Source organism: Leptonychotes weddellii, chromosome 7 (assembly GCF_054177405.1).
Source record: "Leptonychotes weddellii isolate Sample4059 chromosome 7, ASM5417740v2, whole genome shotgun sequence".
Classification (NCBI taxonomy): Eukaryota; Metazoa; Chordata; class Mammalia; order Carnivora; family Phocidae; genus Leptonychotes; species Leptonychotes weddellii.
The window spans coordinates 87,366,236-87,386,116 of NC_138375.1; the positions used below are offsets into that span (position 1 = coordinate 87,366,236).

General features: G+C 41.7%; 1 protein-coding gene across 2 annotated transcripts in view; it reads left to right on the plus strand.

The window, feature by feature from the left end:
• Positions 1–7: 7 nt before the first annotated feature.
• Positions 8–19,881, plus strand: part of DMGDH (dimethylglycine dehydrogenase) — a 65,899-nt gene continuing 46,025 nt past the window's right edge. For both annotated transcript variants that reach the window (XM_081826680.1, XM_006731875.3), the window contains exons 1-5: positions 8–123; positions 1,034–1,208; positions 9,464–9,562; positions 11,258–11,422; positions 14,696–14,900. In XM_081826680.1, the coding sequence (XP_081682806.1) occupies positions 23–123; positions 1,034–1,208; positions 9,464–9,562; positions 11,258–11,422; positions 14,696–14,900 (745 nt within the window). In that variant the 5' untranslated portion in view covers positions 8–22. The remainder of the gene's footprint in view (positions 124–1,033; positions 1,209–9,463; positions 9,563–11,257; positions 11,423–14,695; positions 14,901–19,881) is intronic.

The following is a 19,881-nucleotide window of genomic DNA, read 5'->3' on the forward strand; positions in this document are numbered from 1 at the left end:
CCTCGGCCCCCCAGGCCTGGCCATGCTCCGCTCCGGCGCACAGCGGCTGCGGGGCCTTCCGCTGCCGAGCCTCCCGCTGCGGGGCTCCCCGGGCCGCCCGCGCTCAGCCTGCGGCCGCCAAGGGTAAGTGGGGTCCGGCCCGCGCAGAGGCTTACGGCTGGGCGGCTGCCGGGACGGGAGCCAGGGCCTGAGGCGGTGTGCCGGGTCAGGGGCACTTTGGCCTCCGAGAGATGGGCATTTGGATTTCTTCTAGATTTCTGTGTGTTTTTTCACATGCACGCACGTACAAAGTGAAATAGTGTCAGAGGGTTCCCAGTGCGAAGCCATTCCTACCCCCGTATTTTTCCCCAGTCAAGTGTTAACAGTGTCTTCTGTATTTTTCCCCGAGATTGTCTGTGTGTAAGCAAACAGGGGTGTATGTATGTTCCTCTTTGCCTTACTTACATCTTGCTTTTTACGATGCATCCTGGAGAAGCTCACGATCCAGCTAGGAAGAAAGTCATGCAAATAAATATATTAAACCACTGAGCAATAATTATAAAATGAGAGAAGACTATGCGGTGAGGAAATTAAGTGAGGAAATGCATTTTACTCCATCTGGCTCTCTTCAGCCTGGGACGCGTTGCATGGAGGGGATGATCCAAGGTTTAGAGAAGCTAGACTTCACGATGATTATGGTTTTCCATGGGATAAAATGATTATAAGTGTGTTCTTTAAGTAGACTGAGAAAAATTATTCTCTAGATCCTTTGGAAATTAAAAAAAAAAAAAAGAAGTCATGTTCAATTCTTTAGTTCTATTAGTTATCTACAATGGACCAGAATTATATGGACTGGGGCTCACATGCCTCCTCCTCCCTTCCCTAACCAGGTTGCATCAGTCAGGGTTTAGATGCCCCAAATGATTAAAGCAGCACTATGCCAACCTCCCAGGCACTGTTAAGATATTAGAGAAACCAGGAGAAACACATTAGTCAGAAAAACTATAGCTACCACAGCTTAGTAAAACTACCGTTAACAAAAATTGTCTTCCAGAGAAGAAAACCCACCCTTATCTGCAGAAACAAGATGGAAAGACAGAGCAGAAACTGTGATCATTGGAGGCGGCTGCGTTGGTGTGAGTCTGGCTTATCACCTCGCCAAAGCGGGGATGAAAGATGTGGTCCTCCTGGAAAAATCCGAGCTCACTGCTGGATCTACCTGGCACGCAGTAAGAAAAGCACCTCGAAACCATCCCACACACTGAACTGTGCACCAGTGCAATCACTTTTCTTCCCCTTACAACTCCCTACTTCGAGCTCTTTAGAGTGAGTTTCCTTTCAATAGTGGTGGAAGGTGCAGTTACAATTTAGTTGGTGTACTTCCAGGACAGGATCAACATTTATAATGTCTTTATCTTGGACGTGTGGCTTCTGGTTTCAGCCCTGGCTCTGCCATTTTCTACCCAGCCGACTTGCGGCCAATTACTTGTTTCCTTACTTACATCTTTTTTTTTTTTTTTAAAGATTTTATTTATTTATTTGAGAGAGAGAGAACACACGAGAGGGGATAGGGTCAGAGGACGAAGCAGACTCCCTGCCGAGCAGGAAGCCCGATGCGGGACTCGATCCAGGGACTCCAGGATCATGACCTGAGCTGAAGGCAGTGGCTTAACCAACTGAGCCACCCAGGCGCCCACCTTACTTACATCTTGCTTCGGGAATATCAACAGCACCTACCCAGTAGGGTTGTGACGAAGGTTGAGTTAATATGTGTAAAGTTATTAAACACATGGTAAATGTTTAGCAAATGTTAGCTTTTTTTGCGGAAGGATCCTGGCTGGCTGATCTCAAACATAGCCGGAGACCTTTCCCTAAACTCCCCTCACCTGGGTTTTGTGGTCCTTTTGTTTTTATGTATGATTTTAATTCCTCACTGTGAGTCGACAGGTTGGCTTCGTGAGGCTGAGGACCACGAGGGCTGGGAACATGGGACCCTGCTTTCGTGTTGTGCCAAATAGACACACAGCCGAGTCAATTGGACGTATTTAATGATACACATAATTATTCCCGTGCTACACAGTAATTGGGCTGAAATGGAAAGTTGCTCAGGTAAATGAAGGGGTTGGCACTGCTCTCATACCAGTATGCCATCCCAGTGATCTCTGAAGTCAGCTAAGGATGGGAGAGGAAGTTTTTGTGACTGTTGGCACAAATTTCTTTTGGAGAAAGAGTTGGGCAGTGTTAGCTGCTGCTCGTCATTCCTTTCTGTCTCTAGTTTTCCTCTGCTGACACAAGAGGGAACCCTGCTTTTTAGGGACTTCTGAATCTCGAACCTGCTCTAGGTTTGGGGGGTCCCAAGCACTGAAAGGGCTGCCTGTTTCCTGTTGAGACTGGGGGAGAGTGCAGCCCACATTTAAGCCCAGTTGGGCCCAGTGTTCTGGTAGTCTCATAGTCAGACCCCACCCACTGACTGGATGGAGGCTTCTCGAAAAGTCACACCAAGCCCAGCTCCTCTCCCCTGTCTCCTTTCCCTCCAGTCCCCTCGTCCCTCAGTCTGAGCGGGAGGTGCGGGCACCTGGTCCTCCCTCAGGGTCTTTTCAGAGCCCTTACAGGCAACTGACTCTTGTTTCCACAGTTGTCCTTCAACTCGCTTCCTCCTACCTGGAGAGAGGGGTCTGAGAAGCCGCCAACGCTCCTGGCTCTTCTCCCCTCCCTGAACGAGACTTTCTAGGTAGGCTTCATGTTATCACATGGAAGGAAGCCTGCATTTCTCTTGTAGCCCTCCTGTAACTTCTCCTTAGTGGACATTCGCTCACCCTTTCAACAGTATTCACTGAGAGCCTATATTGGGTCAGGCCAGCCCTGTTCTAAGAGGTGGGGACACAACAGGGAAAAACTAAGTGCCTGCCCTCACAGAGCCACATTCTGGTGTGGCAGACAGAGAACACACAAGCAATGCTTGAGAGTAATCAGTGCCGGGAAGAAGAGTAAGGTGGGGTAAGGGGATGGAGAACGATGGGACGGAGGAGTCAGGAAGCTACTTTGAGGAGATGATGCCTCAGCAGAGACCAGGAAGAAGTGAGCGAGGGTGTGGTGAGGCTGTCCAGGTAAGGGCGTGTAGGCAGGGGGACGTTTAGGCAAGTGGAGATATCCTGAGAGGGAGGCTTACACCCTTTTAATACTTCCCGATTGTTGAGGAGGGCATGCGTTTTAGTATTTTAATTACGGATTTGCTCATTTATATTGATTGCTTTGATGTGGCCTATATTTTAGAATAGATTACTGGATTCCCTGCATTATTACTTCTTAGACATCCCATGAATGAAAAAAACAAAAAAGCAACATACTCTTAACCTCAGTTTTTTCAAGAAAAGTGGGCAAAGTTCTTAAGATGATAGCTTCTTGTTAAATGTTAACCGTGCAAAATAATTTCCCCTTAACCAGAGAGATTCCAGAGTGAGTGGGAAAGGCATGCTCCTGCATTGTGCACAAGGTATTATGCTATACAGTTTACAAAAAGAGACCCAGGCAGTGAGAGCTCAAGATGGACTCGGGCATCAGGAGCCAGATTATTTGACCCCCTGGGAATAAAGGAAAAAACAACCTGAAGAAGTTCCATATATTCGGAATTTTTAATGCAGAGAAGTATTTGGAGCAGATTTGAAAATGTGGAAGGCTGGGGAGCCAGCTAAAGGGGCAGACTACAAAACTCCAGGCAGTCTCACTGAACTAGAACATGTGCTCAAGGTTAAACATATCTGTAAGGTGCAGGAATCAAGTACTTAAGGAGGAAGGCACAGCTTGCAAAATGAATATTAAAAATGGAGTCACACTGGGGCGCCTGGGTGGCTCAGTTGGTTAAGCGACTGCCTTCGGCTCAGGTCATGATCCTGGAGTCCTGGGATCGAGTCCCGCATCGGGCTCCCTGCTCGGTGGGGGGTCTGCTTCTCCCTCTCATGCTCTCTGTCTCTCATCCTCTGTCTCTCAAATAAATAAATAAAAAATAAATAAATAAATAAAAATTAAAAAAAAATAAAAAATAAAAATGGAGTCACAAACCCCCAAATCCTGAGGCTTTGCTATATTTTAACAAGACTGCTTTGTCAGCAGGTGCCACTACTACTGATTTAGACCATTTCATGTAGGATGGAGGGAAAGGGAAGAGGATGGAGTGAGAAGCAGCTTTGGAGCATGGGGCCCCCAGGAGACGCAGCCCCTGGGGATGGTGCCAAAGTGAATGTTCTGGAGAACTGAGGACTAAAGAGCTAAAGATGCACAATGATCCATTTGGGGTGTAGGAAAACAATATTAGAACTTTCTGTTCATTTTCATCTAAAAATGTAACAAAGAAATTAAACTTTACTGGTCCTTATAAATAGCCTTCATTCGTGATGTGGGTGACATACTGGGTATGATTCCAAGGTTGACTAAAAGGTTGGCACACCACAAAGGAAGCAGCCCCATCCTTTCTTTTTCTTTAGTCTACCATGACATAATGCAGATCACATGCTATAGAGTGTCATTGTCGTGATGAATTTTATAGAAACAGGGCTTTAAATAATACAATTTGTGATGAAAGGGAGAGGGAATGAACTTGAAAATGTTGTACCATATCTCATACAATAATTTAAAGGGTTGTGAAACCAAATTTTTCTTTTACAAAAAGACAAGTGTCCTAAATTTAGTGACCTTTGTAGTGATGCAAATGGCTGCCAGTCATTTCCACATAGCAGATACACATGAAAAAAAATGAATGCAATCTGTCCTTTCAAAGTAAAGATGATATTACAAGTGAGAAATAACTGCTTTTTGCAAAATAGTCCTGTTGGGAAGAGAGCATTTTGAAAAGGGAAGTTTGGAAATGTTGGCATCATTATTAGATTTTCTGGCCAAAATGATATGCATCATCTAGAAAAACTCTCATATATATATATATATATATATATATATATATATATATATATACAGGAGATAAACTTTTTAACCCATCTGAAATTTTTCCAAATGATGAGTGTCAGTGCGATTTGTACCCATTTATTTAAAATATAAAAATGCAGTAACTTCCAGTTAGCTTATAACAACAACTGCTGGACAAGGGAACATGAAACATGAATAGTCAAGTTTCAACAGAAATGTTTGTGTAGGCGATGATCGGGTGGGAGGAAGTGGGGTCACGATGCACAGAGTGCAGCCAAGAAAGTGCCCTTCTCCCACTCAGACCTTTGTATCATTGACAACTAGCTTCCCCAGCTAGCATAGCCATTCAAACCAGTCTCAAAATAAAACAAACCTGGGATTAGGCCTTCAAGTTGCTGTTTTACCAAGGCTAATCCTATACATATTTCAGTAACAAAGCATGTTACTTACGTAGCTTTGCTAAAATATTAACAAATCAGTTGACTATTCAAAAGCTTTTCCATATAATAAACTTTAAAAGCTCAAAAGCTTTTTAACTAAGTAAATTTTAAAAATTCAAAAGCTTTTCTACACAATAAACAAAATAAAAATTTTTTTAATATTTAATTCATTTCAAGTTGGTTTTGTATGTTTTATGATCTCTGTTACTATAGTAATACATATTCTTATATCGTGTGAGAACAAAGAAATCCACATATTTTAGTGGGTATGCTTAAATTTTTTTATTGGATGCCAGTGCATGGAGCGCCTGGGTTATATGATGGCTTGAGGTCAGTCACTGGGCTTTTTGAGGTTGTAGAGGCTCATGAAAGAGAGGGCAGGATTATTAAAGAGATAGAGCATCACTAGCTTTAGTGACAATGGATGATTTCTCTAATGCCATCATCCCTGCTCATTCATTGTTAGCTTACTGTAAGGAAGAGCTTTTTCTTCTCCCTGTTTGTGTATTTATTTATTTATTTATTTAATCAACAAGGATTCATAATTCTAATTTTATTCAGAGAGTTATAGTTCTCAGTGATTATCTTGTCTCTGTTTCATCTTTTCTCTTTTATTTTTCTTCTGACTATAACAATTTTCTGTCCTCAAATCAAAGTTAGGCCCCTTCCTGTCCTCCTTATAGACTTGTGATCATTCTAGCATCTTCTCTTAGTTCTTTTTTTTTTTTTAAGATTTTTATTTATTTTTTTGACAGAGAGACAGTGAGAGAGGGAACACAAGCAGGGGGAGTGGGAGAGGGAGAAGCAGGCTTCCCGCGGAGCAGGGAGCCCGATGTGGGGCTTGATCCCAGGACCCTGGGATCATGACCTGAGCCCCAGGCAGACACTTAACGACTGAGCCACCCAGGCACCCCTTAGTTCATATATTTTTAAAAAGATTTATTTACTTATTTTAGACAGGGGAAGGCGCAGAGGGGGAGAGAGAGCAAGAGAGCAAGAGAGAAAGAAGATTCCACGCTGAGTGTGGAGCCTGACTTGGGGCTTGATCCCATGATCCTGAGATCATGACCTGAGCTGAAATTAAGAGTTGGAGGCTTAACTGACTGAGCCATCCAGGAGCTTTTTCTCTTAGTTCTTATGTTTTTCTCTAAATGCTTTGGCACTGAATCATATGCTCTTGATTTCACTGTTTCATATATGAAAGTTTCATGACTTCAGTCAGACTACAAAATCTTGAAGGATAAGAACAATGTTTTCAGGGCACCTGAGTGGCTTAGTCGGTTTAAGCATCTGACTTCAGCTCAGGTCATGATCTCAAGGTCCTGGGATAGAGTCCTGCATCAGCTCCTGGCTCAGCAGGGTGTCTGCTTGTCCCTCTCCCTCTGCCACTCCCCCACTTGTGCTTGCTCTCTCTCTGTCAACTAAATAAATAAAATCTTAAAAAAAAAAGAACAATGTTTTCTCCTTCAAAATTCCCATTTAATATATCCTTGCTGAAGCCCAGAATAGAAACACAGTGTTCCCTAAACAAAGTTCATTGGGCTAAATGTCTTGAATAACAATTTTACAAAAATGAGCCCATGTGACTTTTTCATATGAAAGATTATTAATTCATAATTCTATGAAAATAGCTTTCTGGGGAAGGGAAGAGGATTGATATAGTGTAGATATACAATTTTCTGGTGGTCTGATTTACCCCAGGTTAAGCTCAGAGGATCTTGAGTAAATGGTGAATGGAACCCTACCAGGGCTTGTGAATGTTATTTTTTTTTCAACTGACAGGAGATATATGGAATGCATATCACGCAGACACCTGAAGGCTAGGGATTCTCCATTATTGATCTAGAAAAGCTCATCTGCACACTAGATACTAAGCTTGTAGAGGAAAGTGGGATATTTGAAAGTGAAAGAGCCTGACTGGCACTTCCATTAGAATGGGGCTTCGCTCTGAGAGCATCTCTAAGATCTGCCAGGATTTTTTAAAAAAAAGGCTGTGCATGTGGGCGCCTGGGTGGCTCAGTTGGTTAAGCGACTGCCTTCGGCTCAGGTCATGATCCTGGAGTCCCGGGATTGAGTCCCGCATTGGGCTCCCTGCTCAGCAGGGAGTCTGCTTCTCCCTCTGACCTTCCTCCTTCTCATGCTCTCTGTCTCTCATTCTCTCTCTCTCAAATAAATAAATAAAAATCTTAAAAAAAAAAAAAAAAAAAGGCTGTGCATGTGTCCAAATGCTTGAACAAGTACTTGATAGAAGCCCTAGGGTTCTGGTCCATAAAGGATGACTGATGAACTTTAAATGGGGTGCTTTTGAGTTCAGGAGAACCGAATACCTACCACTATCATAGAAGAACCTTATAAATCCTCCCAAACAGATTTTATTTTGAACAGATTGTGTTCTGATGAGCTTTCCAGAATAAAGTAGCTGCAAAATGGGGCCCCAGATACTTAATTTAGAGAAGCTGCTTCATATAATTGCTTAGAATTCTTTTTTTGGATACTACGTTGCATCTGCCAGAGTTAGTAAAAGGGGTTTTGGCATGCTACTATTTAGATGTTTTTTTTTTTGTGAGAGTAATAAGTGTTTATTCAGCACATATTTGTGGGTTACAATTATGTATTCATCAGACAGGTTAAGCTTCAACAAAAGTTTGTTCACCAATTAGCCAGGCTCCAGTTCTCAGGAATTTTCTAATTCTTGAATTTTGGGAATTTCAGGAAAGAGAACAGGAGGGCTGTTCCATTTAAGAGAATGGTGGGGATTGGGTCAAGGAAAATTTTGCTAGTCCATGCTCCTTGTCCTTATGGGAACACATGATTTGCTGGTTTGGGTCCATGCTGTATGCCACCCCCACCCCCGTATTCTTCCTAACAGCATACATTCCTAAACCTCTCATCGTAATCATCCCATTTATGAACCTACGAACACTCTTTCCTTAGTGACTTTTAGGGACTTAAAGTATACGTTCATTGGCTGACTTCACATTACCTACATGGTTCAAATTTCTTCTCATAACTCTGCCATGAGTCTTATGCCCAGCTGTGCTCAAACTGGAGCTGATGTGTTCTCATCCCAAAAGAATGGCTGGTGCTTCTCAGTAGAGAATGTTGTTGACAAGGATGTGGATGAAAAGGAACCCTTGTGCACTGTTGGAGGGAATGTAAGTTGGTGCAGCCACTAAAGAAAACAGTATGGAGGGTCCTCAAAATATTAACAATGGAAATATTATATGATCCAATAATTCCACTCCTGGGTATTTATCCAAAGGGAAAAAACCCACTAATTTGGAAAGATATATGTATCCCTGTGTTTATCGCAGCATTATTTGCAATAGCCAAGATGTAGAAGCAACCCAGATAAATGGATAAAGAAGAGTGGTATATTTAGACAATGGAATTTTAAGCAGCCACAAAAAAGGATGAGATCTTGCCATTTGTGACAACATGATGGACCTGGAGGGTATTATATAAGTGAAGTAAGTCAGATGGAGAAAGACAGATAACATATGGTTTCATTTATATGTGGAATCTAGAAAACAAAACAAATGAATAAACAAAGTAGAAACAGATCCATAAATACACAGAACAAACTGGTGGTTGCCAGAGAGGAGGGGAGTGGGTGGGGGGATAGGCAAAAAGGGTAAAAGAGAGTGAGAGATACAAGCTTCCAGATAATGGAATAAGAGATGGGGATAAAAGATACAGCACAGGGAATATAGTCAATGGCATTGTAATGTGTTATATGGTGACCGATGGTAGATACACTTGTGATGAGCATAGCATAATGTAGAGTTGTTGAATCCCTATGTTGTACAACTGAAACTAATGTAACATTGTGTGTCAACTCTACTCAAATAAGAAAAAATTTTAGAGAATGTTATTTTTTTTTTTTTAAGATTTTATTTATTTGCGAGAGAGAGAATGAGAGACAGAGAGCACGAGAGGGAGGAGGGTCAGAGGGAGAAGCAGACTCCCTGCCAAGCAGGGAGCCCGATGCGGGACTCAATCCCGGGACTCCAGGATCACGACCTGAGCCGAAGGCAGTCGCTTAACCAACTGAGCCACCCAGGCGCCCAAGAATGTTATTGTTCTTATTTTTTTATTTAGTATTTTCTTTTCTTCCCGCTCTTAAGGCAGGTTTAACAACTTACTTTCATCCTGGAATAAACTTGAAGAAGATACATTATGCTAGCATCAAACTTTATGAGCAGTTGGAAGAAGAAACTGGACAGGTAAATGCATTTAACTTGAAATTGTCTTTTAGGTCAATTTCTCAGAAATATGTAGGATTTCTGAAGAATTTTGATAGGTCATCACTGAAGCTGTGTCTGGTGACATTAATGACATGGGGAATGTTTCTCGTGGTAGAGAAATCTGGTGGCGATTTAAGGTAAGAATCCCAAGTTTGCTTTACGAGCCATTTAATTTCTTGGAGCACATTTCCCATGTAATTAACCACTCTTGATTTTTTTTAAATAAGGAAAGGATACAAAAGCAGCTTTCAAAAATATCTTCAGTCAGTTACTATATCTAGAAACCAAGAAATCAGAGACTTTCAGCAACTGGATTACAAAGGATCTGAGGGCAATGGCTACCAGACTGTCACACAGTTTTGAAAAGTACTTCACTAAAAGCCCCTCATTTTTATTTTTATCTCTTTTCATACTTATAAATGCTCTCAAAATAAAGTGGCAGGTAAAAACTATCCATAGGCTAAGATGGGAGTTTACTTAAATTTTTCACGCTATTTTCCTTGCCTAAAACTATCAAATGGCTCCCCACAGTTTGTAGGCCAAAGGCCAAAGGAGGAGAGTCTTCCTTAGCTGAGCCTTGCCTGCTTTCCAACATTTTCTCTTGCCACTCTTTGCCATGCACATATGCTTCAACTATTCTTAATTACATATATTTCTGGAATGTGCTGGGCTCTCTGCCTGAAACAGCATCTTCTCAGACCCCATCTCAGTATTCACCCTCCACCCTTCCCTGAGGTCACCCCCTTTGAGAAGCTGTCCTTGACTTTCCCCATCCACCAGTCAGGCCGGCTGAGGGCACGTCTCTTGGTTCTAACAGCATATAACATTATTATTTTTTTTTAAAGATTTTATTTATTTATTTGACACAGAGAGAGAGAGAGAGAAAGTGTGAGCACACAAGCAGGGGGAGCGGCAGGCAGAGGGAGAGGGAGAAGCAGACTCCCCGCTGAGCAGGGAGCCCGATGCGGGACTCGATCCCAGGTGTCTGGGATCATGACCTGAGCTGAAGGCAGACGCTTAACCGGCTGAGCCACCAGGCACCACACATATAACATTCTTATAACACAAATCTCTCTCTCTCTCTCTCTCTCTCTGTTGTGGTAGTTACTTTACTGGTTGGTCTTCCTAGGGACTATGAGAAACTTGAGGGCAAGGAATCCATCTTTTATCTCTGTGACCCAGCGCCTAACTGAGTGCTTGGCCAACTGAAGGACTTCAATAAATGTCAAATAAATGTGTATTTCCATTCACGCTTCAGCTCATCACTGCAACATTCTGATTCTTTATATTCCTTCCTCAAATCCTTGGTCTTTCTTGTTTTCACATGGTTTTCTTTTCCTCTCACATGAACACTGTCCCATGTTGTTGTAATTATGCTCTCAGCTGTCTGCCTTCACCCATACACTGTAAGTGCCATGTAGGCAGACTCTTTGCTTCTTGTTCATAATAGCATCTCTGGGGCTTACAGAGTGTTGGACACAGAGGAGCCGGTGAGTGAGTATTTGCTGAGTGAATGTCTTTGTGTAAGATGCAAAGATTTTATATAGTTATCTCTTGCACTGCTGAGTAAATCTCTCTTCTGTACACTCGCATTTTCGTTGTGCTGAAGAAGAACCATGTTTGAATGCCAAATAATGATTTATTTATGTGTTTTTATTGGCATGATTGTCACAGGTGGTGGGATTCCATCAGCCTGGTAGTATCAGAATTGCCACAACTCCTGTGAGGGTCGATGAATTTAAATATCAGATGACGCGAACCGGCTGGCATGCGACAGAACAGTACATTATTGGGCCTGAAAAAATTCAAGAGATGTTCCCTTTACTCAACATGAATAAGGTATTTATCTTCAGGGTATTTTCACCATTGTGGACTTGAATTAGGATTAGAAAAAGTTACTTTAAGAAGTTTATTAAAGGTAGAAAAACTGCGCACACATTTGGAATGGCAAAATCAGATGATTAATGCTGGAATCTGGGCATGTAACAAGGTGTACTATTATGTATGCTAAATGAAATATAAAAGCATAATGAAAAAAGCTTAGTTTTCCACCTGTGACAACTGAAGAGGCATTTTCGACACCTTTCTATTACTGTGTCCCCAGATCTAGGGGTTTCCATACATAAACTTCTGTTTGAGAACTGCAGATAAAATAATTACCTAGTATGATAAATATGCATATAGAAAGGCTGTCTTATTAAAACTTTTTACAAAATCAAATTTAGAAGGGCCACTCTATGTTGCTCCACAAATACCATTTAGCTCTTAACTGTACTTCCAACAGGCTCTATATCAGGTATTGATTTAGTTTTAACCAAATTTGGCTGAGAAAATCCTCTTGGGAATTTAGTGTCTTTTTTTTTTTCTTTTTGGCTAGGCAATAATCCCATTCGGATAATAAGCATGACTAACACTATACAACACTACAGCGTAGATTTACGTACCAGGTACTATGCTAGGCCCTTTATATACATAATTCTATTTAATTTTCACAATAATATTATACAATATATATTATTGCTACACAGGAAATTACAGGTTAGATAGTTTACATAATGGACTCAGGCTCATCCGGCTAGAAAGAGATGGAGCAGAGACTTGAAGCCAGGCTCTCTGACTCCATTGTGCACACTACTCAAGTATGCCACCAGATGGCGCTAGTGAGAGAAGCAGGGGCTTACGTTCCTCCCTAGGACCTGAACTGAACTGGGGAGGCACCTTGTATCATTGATCTGGGTGCTGGGGTTGTTTGCCCTCGTGAGTCTATAGGCTGCTGGCCTTCTCTTCTCTGTAGTTTTGTGTGAGTGTGGTTGCAGACTTGAGTTGCATTGTCTGCACTGAAATTCCATCACTGTAAGGTTATGCTTATTATCTGTTTATATGTCACTCTTGGAATGCTTTGCTGGAAGTTCTCACCATCAGAGTTTTCTCAAAGGTATTAGGCAATGGAAATATGTGGAAAGTGTAGTCTCTGGATCTGGGGGCAGGGTGCCAAATCAAATAGATACTGGATTACTGCAATGAGGACATATCCATTATAAAATACCAACATGACATTTGGAAGTCTACAGTAATATGAATTCCATTAAAATCAAAACAAGTCTCGGGGCGCCTGGGTGGCTCAGTCGTTAAGCGTCTGCCTTCGGCTCAGGTCATGATCCCAGGGTCCTGGGATCGAGCCCTGCATCAGGCTCCCTGCCCCGCGGGAAGCCTGTTTCTCCCTCTCCCACTTCCCCTGCTTGTGTTCCTGCTCTCGCTATCTCTCTCTGTCAAAGAAATAAATTTAAAAAATCTTAAAAAAAAAAAATCAAAACAAGTCTCTTGCACTAAAACTGTAACAAGAGATTGGATTAGTAATCAAAAGCTGCCCACAAAGAAAAGACTGGGCCCAGGTGGCTTCACTGGTAAATTCTACCAGACATTTAAAGAAGAATTAATACTAATCCTTCACAAACCTTTCCAAAAATAGAAGAGAACACTTCCCAACTCATTCTATGAGGCCAGTATTGCCCTGATACCAAAACCAGACAAAGACATCACAAGAAAAGAGAGACAGGTATCCCTTGTGAATATTGGTGCAAAAATCCTTAACTAGCAAACTGAATTTAGCAACATATAAAAAGGATAATGCAGTATGACCAAGTGGAATTTATGCCAGGAATGCAGGGTTGATTTAACATCTGAAAATCTGGGGCGCCTAGGTGGCTCACTCAGTTAAGCATCTGCTTTCGGCTCAGGTCATGATCCCGGGGTGCTGGGATCGAGCCCCGAGTCTGGCTCCCTGCTCAGCAGAGTCTGCTTCTCCCTCTGCTTGTGCTCTTTCTCTCTCTCTCTCTCTGACAAATAAATAAATAAAATCTTAAAAAAATAACATCTGAAAATCAATCAGTTTAATGTGCCACATTAATAGAATGAATAAAGGACAAAAACACATGATCATTTCAATAGATGCAGAAAAGACATTTGACAAAAGCTCCTTGTTCGTATTGGGTGCTCAGTAGATTTCTATTGAATAAATGAGACCTAACTATAATACTGCACAGTGTTCCCTCTATCAGCTTGGTTCATCAGACTGTCATTCTTCTTTGTTTCCCCATGGTACCTAGCCTGAAGTCCTAGTGCAACATAGGTATTCAAGCATTAGTTGTTGAATGACTAAGTCAAGTATACATTTTCCTGACACCTGTATACACTTAACATGTGAACTTGTTAATAGTACTGAACAATGAAATATAAATAATTGATCAATTAGTATTAGACTGACTGCAAATGTCAGAAACCAAAATGATAATGCTTAAACACGATAGAAGTTTCTCTTTCCTTTAGGCAATCCAGGATTTGAATGGTGGCTATTTTCCATGAAGATTTCAGGAACCCAGTTGCCTTCTAGATCATTGCTCTGTCATTCCTAGGGTGTGACTCCTCTGTCCTTATTCTAGGACGGCAGCAGCTAGAGCTCTGGCTGGCCATCATGTCTGCATTCCAGACAATAGGAGGGAGGAAGGACAAAGAAGGGACAATGGGCACATGCCAGTGGTTTTGTTTTCTTTTATTTTTTAAGTAGGCTTCACACCCAGTGTGGAGTCCAACTTGGGGCTTGAACTCAAGACCCTGAGATCAAGACCTCAGCTGAGATCAAGAGTCAGACACTTAACTGACTCAACCACCCAGGTGCCCCATGCCAATTGTTTTTAAAAAACTATTCATGAAAGCTGCCACATGACACTTTCATTTGTATTTCACTGACCAAAACTTAGTAATACTTCTACCTACCAGTTGGAACTTATAACTGCCAACTATTGGAAATTGTTCCTAGTGGCTATATGTCTAAATAAACATTCAGTTTCCATTGCTATGGGGGGCAGGGGAGAGAATGGATGTTGGAGACAATTGCAAGCCTCTGTCAATCAAATAGGGTGTCTTCTTAACACTCAGTGTGAGTCCTGCCTCTGCCTGAGCTTTGATCAAGGAAAAAGAAGTACAGACTGATCAATCTGATGCCGTGATGCACTTTTAAAGTCCAGTTTTACTAAACATTTCCTGGCAGGATATAGTTACACTGAATAATGGGTATGTTTTGTTTAAATATTGACTCTTTTATGATTAATTTAGATTTTAGCTGGACTATATAATCCTGGAGATGGTCACATTGATCCTTACTCTCTAACTATGGCCCTAGCTGCTGGGGCTAGGAAATATGGTGCCCTTTTAAAATATCCCGCCCCGGTGACTTCTCTGAAACCCAGGTCAGATGGAACATGGGATGTTGAAACACCAGAGGGATCTATGAGAGCGAAAAGAATTGTGAATACTGCAGGTAAGCATCATATATACAAATATGATGTGTGTGTGTACATATATATATGTATATATATATATATATATTTAAATTAGTGGGTTTTTTCGGGGCGCCTGGGTGGCTCAGTCGTTAAGCGTCTGCCTTCGGCTCAGGTCATGATCCCAGGGTCCTGGGATCAAGCCCCGCATTGGACAGGGAGCCTGCTTCTCCCTCTCCCACTCCCGCTGCTTGTGCTCCTGCTCTTGCTGTCTTTGTCTCTGTCAAATAAATAAATAAAATATTTTAAATAAATAAATTAGTGGGTTTTTTCAAGTGGCAAAGATATAAGACATGTGGCCATAGAGTAATGTTTTATACTAGGCACATTGTTGGGAAACACTGTAATGTTCCCCAGATGAACATTTTGTCTGTTTCTAAGCTCCATCACTTTGCTTTTGACGTGTGATGCCACTCTGCCCTTGTTTACACACACAGAAAGTTGGTGTTCTTCTCCATCCTGTTTTCTTCTCCTCCAGATCATGTTTTGTTCATGATGCTTTTTCCCTTCTACGTTCACTCTTTCTTTATACTAATAAAGTCTAATGTGCAAATTTGTGAGCATCCTTTTTGTTCTCAGTTTGCTTTTGGGGGAAGATCTAATCATTTGTGTTCTCTCTCATCCATTTCTGATTGGTTGACTCCAGTCAAAAAATGTTTAATCCTGGGGTGCCTGGCTGGCTCAGTTGGTTAAGCGTCTGCCTTCGGCTCAGGTCATGATCCCAGGGTCCTGGGGTCAAGCCCCTTATCGGGGTCCCTGCTCAATAGGAAGTCTGCTTCTCCCTCTGCCCCTCCCCCTGCTCATGCTCTCTTGCGTGCACGTGCTCTTTCTCTCAAATAAATAAGATCTTAAAAAAAATATATGTTTAACCCTTTTCCTCTTAGAACATTATTAAATATATTTCATAACCTTTTTTTTTTTTTAATGTTGCTCTGTTACAACTTAGACTCGGAGTAGTGAAGTCAAAGGGATATTTGAGATAATCTAACAAGCCACTCATTTTCCACTGTGGAGACCAAGGTCCGGAAAGGTCATGTTACTTGGCAAAGCGACACAGTTATATTGGAACCAGGACTTGGACCTGGGTCTTTTGACTCCTGAGTTAATACACTTTCTAACAGGTCATTTACCTGTGAAGTCATTTTCAACTGTCACACATACAGAAGTGAGTTCTTGTGCAAATGAAAATGCTTATGCAGTCTAAACTGGGCTAATAATTTGTATTTACCTGTGGTTCATAGTGGTTAATTTAAAACCTAAAGTAAGCAGGAGGCAGTAGCTGATTATCTTGTGGTCTGCTCTTTGAGTCACTGCTCAAATTATAAAATGAAAACAATCATTATTTATCAAGTCAAATGATATGCCCTGAGGACAGATCAGAAACAGGGACCCTTAAGTTCTTTCCTCTAAATTGTAACTTTTGATCGATGTTATTTTTTTTTTTTAACAAAACACTCAGTGGTTCTAGAAAAGTCATGTCTTCAATATTTAAGAGTTTAAAATAGTATTTCTGAATTATTCTAATCCATGCCCCCCATTGGAAAAGCATAAAAATCTCATGCTTTCTTCAATATCATTTGAAATTCACAATAATGTAAAAGGACTAAAAAATAAACGCAAAGGCATAAAACATTGCTTTGTTTTTGAGCCTCACCCTTCACCCCCCCAATCTCTATCTGAGACCACCCACCCATTACCATCCATAGTGACCACTGATCTAAATTCTGTTAGAAGATCTAAGATTAATCATTCATCTTTTTTTTCCCATGTAGTAAGGACTCTTTCTAATCTTGCAACTTTATGGTCTCACAGATTTATTACCTAAATACATTGGACCGTTTTTAGAGTGATAGCAAACTAAACAAACTAAACAAACACACTCTGACCTCCATACCAGCACCCCGGCAGACATCGCTAATTGATCACTGCACTCATCTCTGACGGGCTTGGGCATGCTCCGCTATTTCTCTCAACATAGTGTGTCAGGCAACTACTCCCAACTGATACTTAGAGAAATCATGTAGAACTTATTTAACACATTTATTTATCATTTTCCGAAAATGGTAAGCTTTGATTTACGTAATTCATTACTGCTGTAATAAATTTTTTCTTTACTGTGAGGAATAAGGAATCACTGAATAATTCTCAAGGAGATCTCACCTAAACAGTAAGTTACCAGATGAAGTTGTCTATGCAGCTATGAAATCTTGTGGTGTGATTGGAGGAGGGGAGGGCAATGGCAGGAGGTCCTGGAAAATGGCGCTGGCCTGGGAAAACAAATCCTGGGAATTAGGTTGATGGTGTGGCCCTGCATTTACCACTATGTGGAACCGAATTCCTGGGATTGTTCTCCAGGATGTCCTTCTTTGTCCTTTGCTCTTGGAGTTTTTTTTTTTTTTTTTTGGGGGGGGGTGGTGCAGAATGGTGGTTTATTAAAGCATGGGGACAGAACCTGTGGGCAGAAAGAGCTGCTGCCCCGGGGTTGTGAGCAGTGGCTGATTGTATACTATGGGGTTGGGGGAGGTAAGGAAAAAGGGAGGTTTCCAAAAGAACTTTCATATGCTAAAGAAGACTCACAGGATACTGGAGGCCTTGCCATTGTCAAGTTAAGGTTGTTACCCCTCTAGTAAGGCATTAACATGAAGATAGTGGGGAACTTCCTGGAGGAACATTACACTCTGCCCACTTCAAGTATCTGTCGATGGGCTGCAGGTTATAAAGTCTTTAACTGTATCTACATTTCCTTCTGGAAGCTAGGTTATTGATGATAGTATCGAATGCTTTGTTCTTGTAGATTGCTAAGACATTTGTAAACTGAGGGAGACTTTGTAAGTTAGTTTTTCCTTTAGGGCAGGCTCCTGGAGCTTTTTGCCTAGCCGCATCTACTCCCTTTCCCATCCTCGGTTCTTGGTAATCCAGGCAGCTCCTTCTTGAAAACTATGTGAAAAAAAAAAAGAAAGAAAACTATGTGAAGAACTATGCTGTCTCAATGTTCAATTCTTTATCTCATTCAGATCATATCTCTGGCCCATAATCTTGTTTTTTTCTTTTCTTCCTCCATCTCTTCTCTTCTACTGGGTAGAAGTTACTGGAGGAAATCTAACTGATTGCATATTTGTAGTCCGTGGTAGGTGTAGAGAGGTGTGTATTTAATTATTTGTAGAAATAATAAGTCAAAATAAGTTTATTTAAAGTATAAGAGCTCCCTAAAAGGTAAGCCTCAGTAACTGAGGGCAAAGATATGGGCATGCCTGCTTTTAGAATTGAAGCTAACAGAGATCAAATTTATGAATAAAGCAACCATCATCGGAAGGCACTGTGCTAACATGATTTGAGAATGCGCGGCTGGTGGAATGTATCCCAGAGTTACTCAGTGAGACCAGGATGTCTCACAAATTCAGACAAGGCCTTCAGACCAGCTCTGAAATCTAATTAAAGTAATCAGGATGTAGACTTGGAAATGTGACCCCAATGGAAAGATATAAATACCACTATTATCTACTCAATTGTACCATAACCTGCTAGGAGTTTCTTTATATGAAGTCGTAACAGAAGGCAGCTGAGTCTTCAGGATATTCATGAAAAGGAAAGTCTAAAAGTGAAAAAATGTGTGTTTGCCGATATGTCTCCAGCACAGTCCAGGGCAGTGGGGCTCTGCGGCCTGGAACCACATGTATTGCCAACCCTGTGACCTGGGCAAACTACTCCTTTGCAAAATGGAGATAATAGTGCCTATCTCAAAAAGTTGTTATGATCAGTGAATGAGCTAATAATGTAGAGCACACAGAACAGAACCAGTACCACATAATAAAAAATTACTAAAAAAATTAAGTGTAGGGCGCCTGGGTGCCTCAGTTGTTTAAGTGACTGCCTTCGGCTCAGGTCATGATCCTGGAGTCACAGGATCGAGTCCCGCATCAGGCTCCCTGCTCACGGGGGGAGTCTGCTTCTCCCTCTGACTCTCCCCCCTCTCATGCTCTATCACTCTCTCTCTCAATAAATAAATAAATAAATATTTTTTAAAAAATTAAGTGTAATAATTATGATTATAATTATTTCTTTGAAAGCCTTATCTGCGCCCTCTCCCCCCGCCCCCCATCCCGGGGAGACTAGCATCAGTTTACTATAACCTCTTGGTACAGGCTTTAAGATTACCCACCTCCTTTCACTTGCTCTGTAGTCATACAGCACCCATTCTGCTGGGACATTTGGTTCTCAAGCTAATGGGCATAAGAATCACCATAGGCCGCTTCCCAGACTTCAGAAAGATTCTAATTGAAGTGGTCTGATTGGGGTCTCTCAGCTGTATTTTATTTTTTTAAAGATTTCATTTATTCGACAGAGACACAGCGAGAGAGGGAACACAAGCAGGGGGGGTGGGAGAGGGAGAAGCAGGCTTCCCGTGGAGCAGGGAGCCCGATGCGGGGCTCGATCCCAGGACCCTGGGATCATGACCCGAGCCGAAGGCAGACGCTTAACGGCTGAGCCACCCGAGCGCCCCTGAGCTGTATTTTAAATAGATACTCCAGGTGCTGTGTTGTCTGCTCCAGATAGTCTGCAAAACATCTTTCGAGAAACACTACTATGTAGATGTTCCTACAGAAGCGAGAATGTAGTAACCTTATTCTTGAGCAAGCAGAGCTGAAAACCAGTTTCAGACACTCCTAGCATCTTGGGATGAAATAGACTACCTTGCCTTTGCTACCTGAAACTTTTAAAATTTGCTTCATGGGCACCTTGGTGGCTCAGTCGATTAAGCTTCTGCCTTAGGCTCAGGTCATGATCTCAGGGTCCTGGGATCGAGCCCCACATCGGGCTCCCTGCTCTGCAGGAAGCCTGCTTCTCCCTCTCCCACTGCCCCTGCTTGTGTTCCCTCTCTCTCTGTGTCTCTCTCTTTCAAATAAATAAAATCTTAAAAAAAAATCAAAATAAATTTTAAAAAATTTGCTTCATTCTACCCAC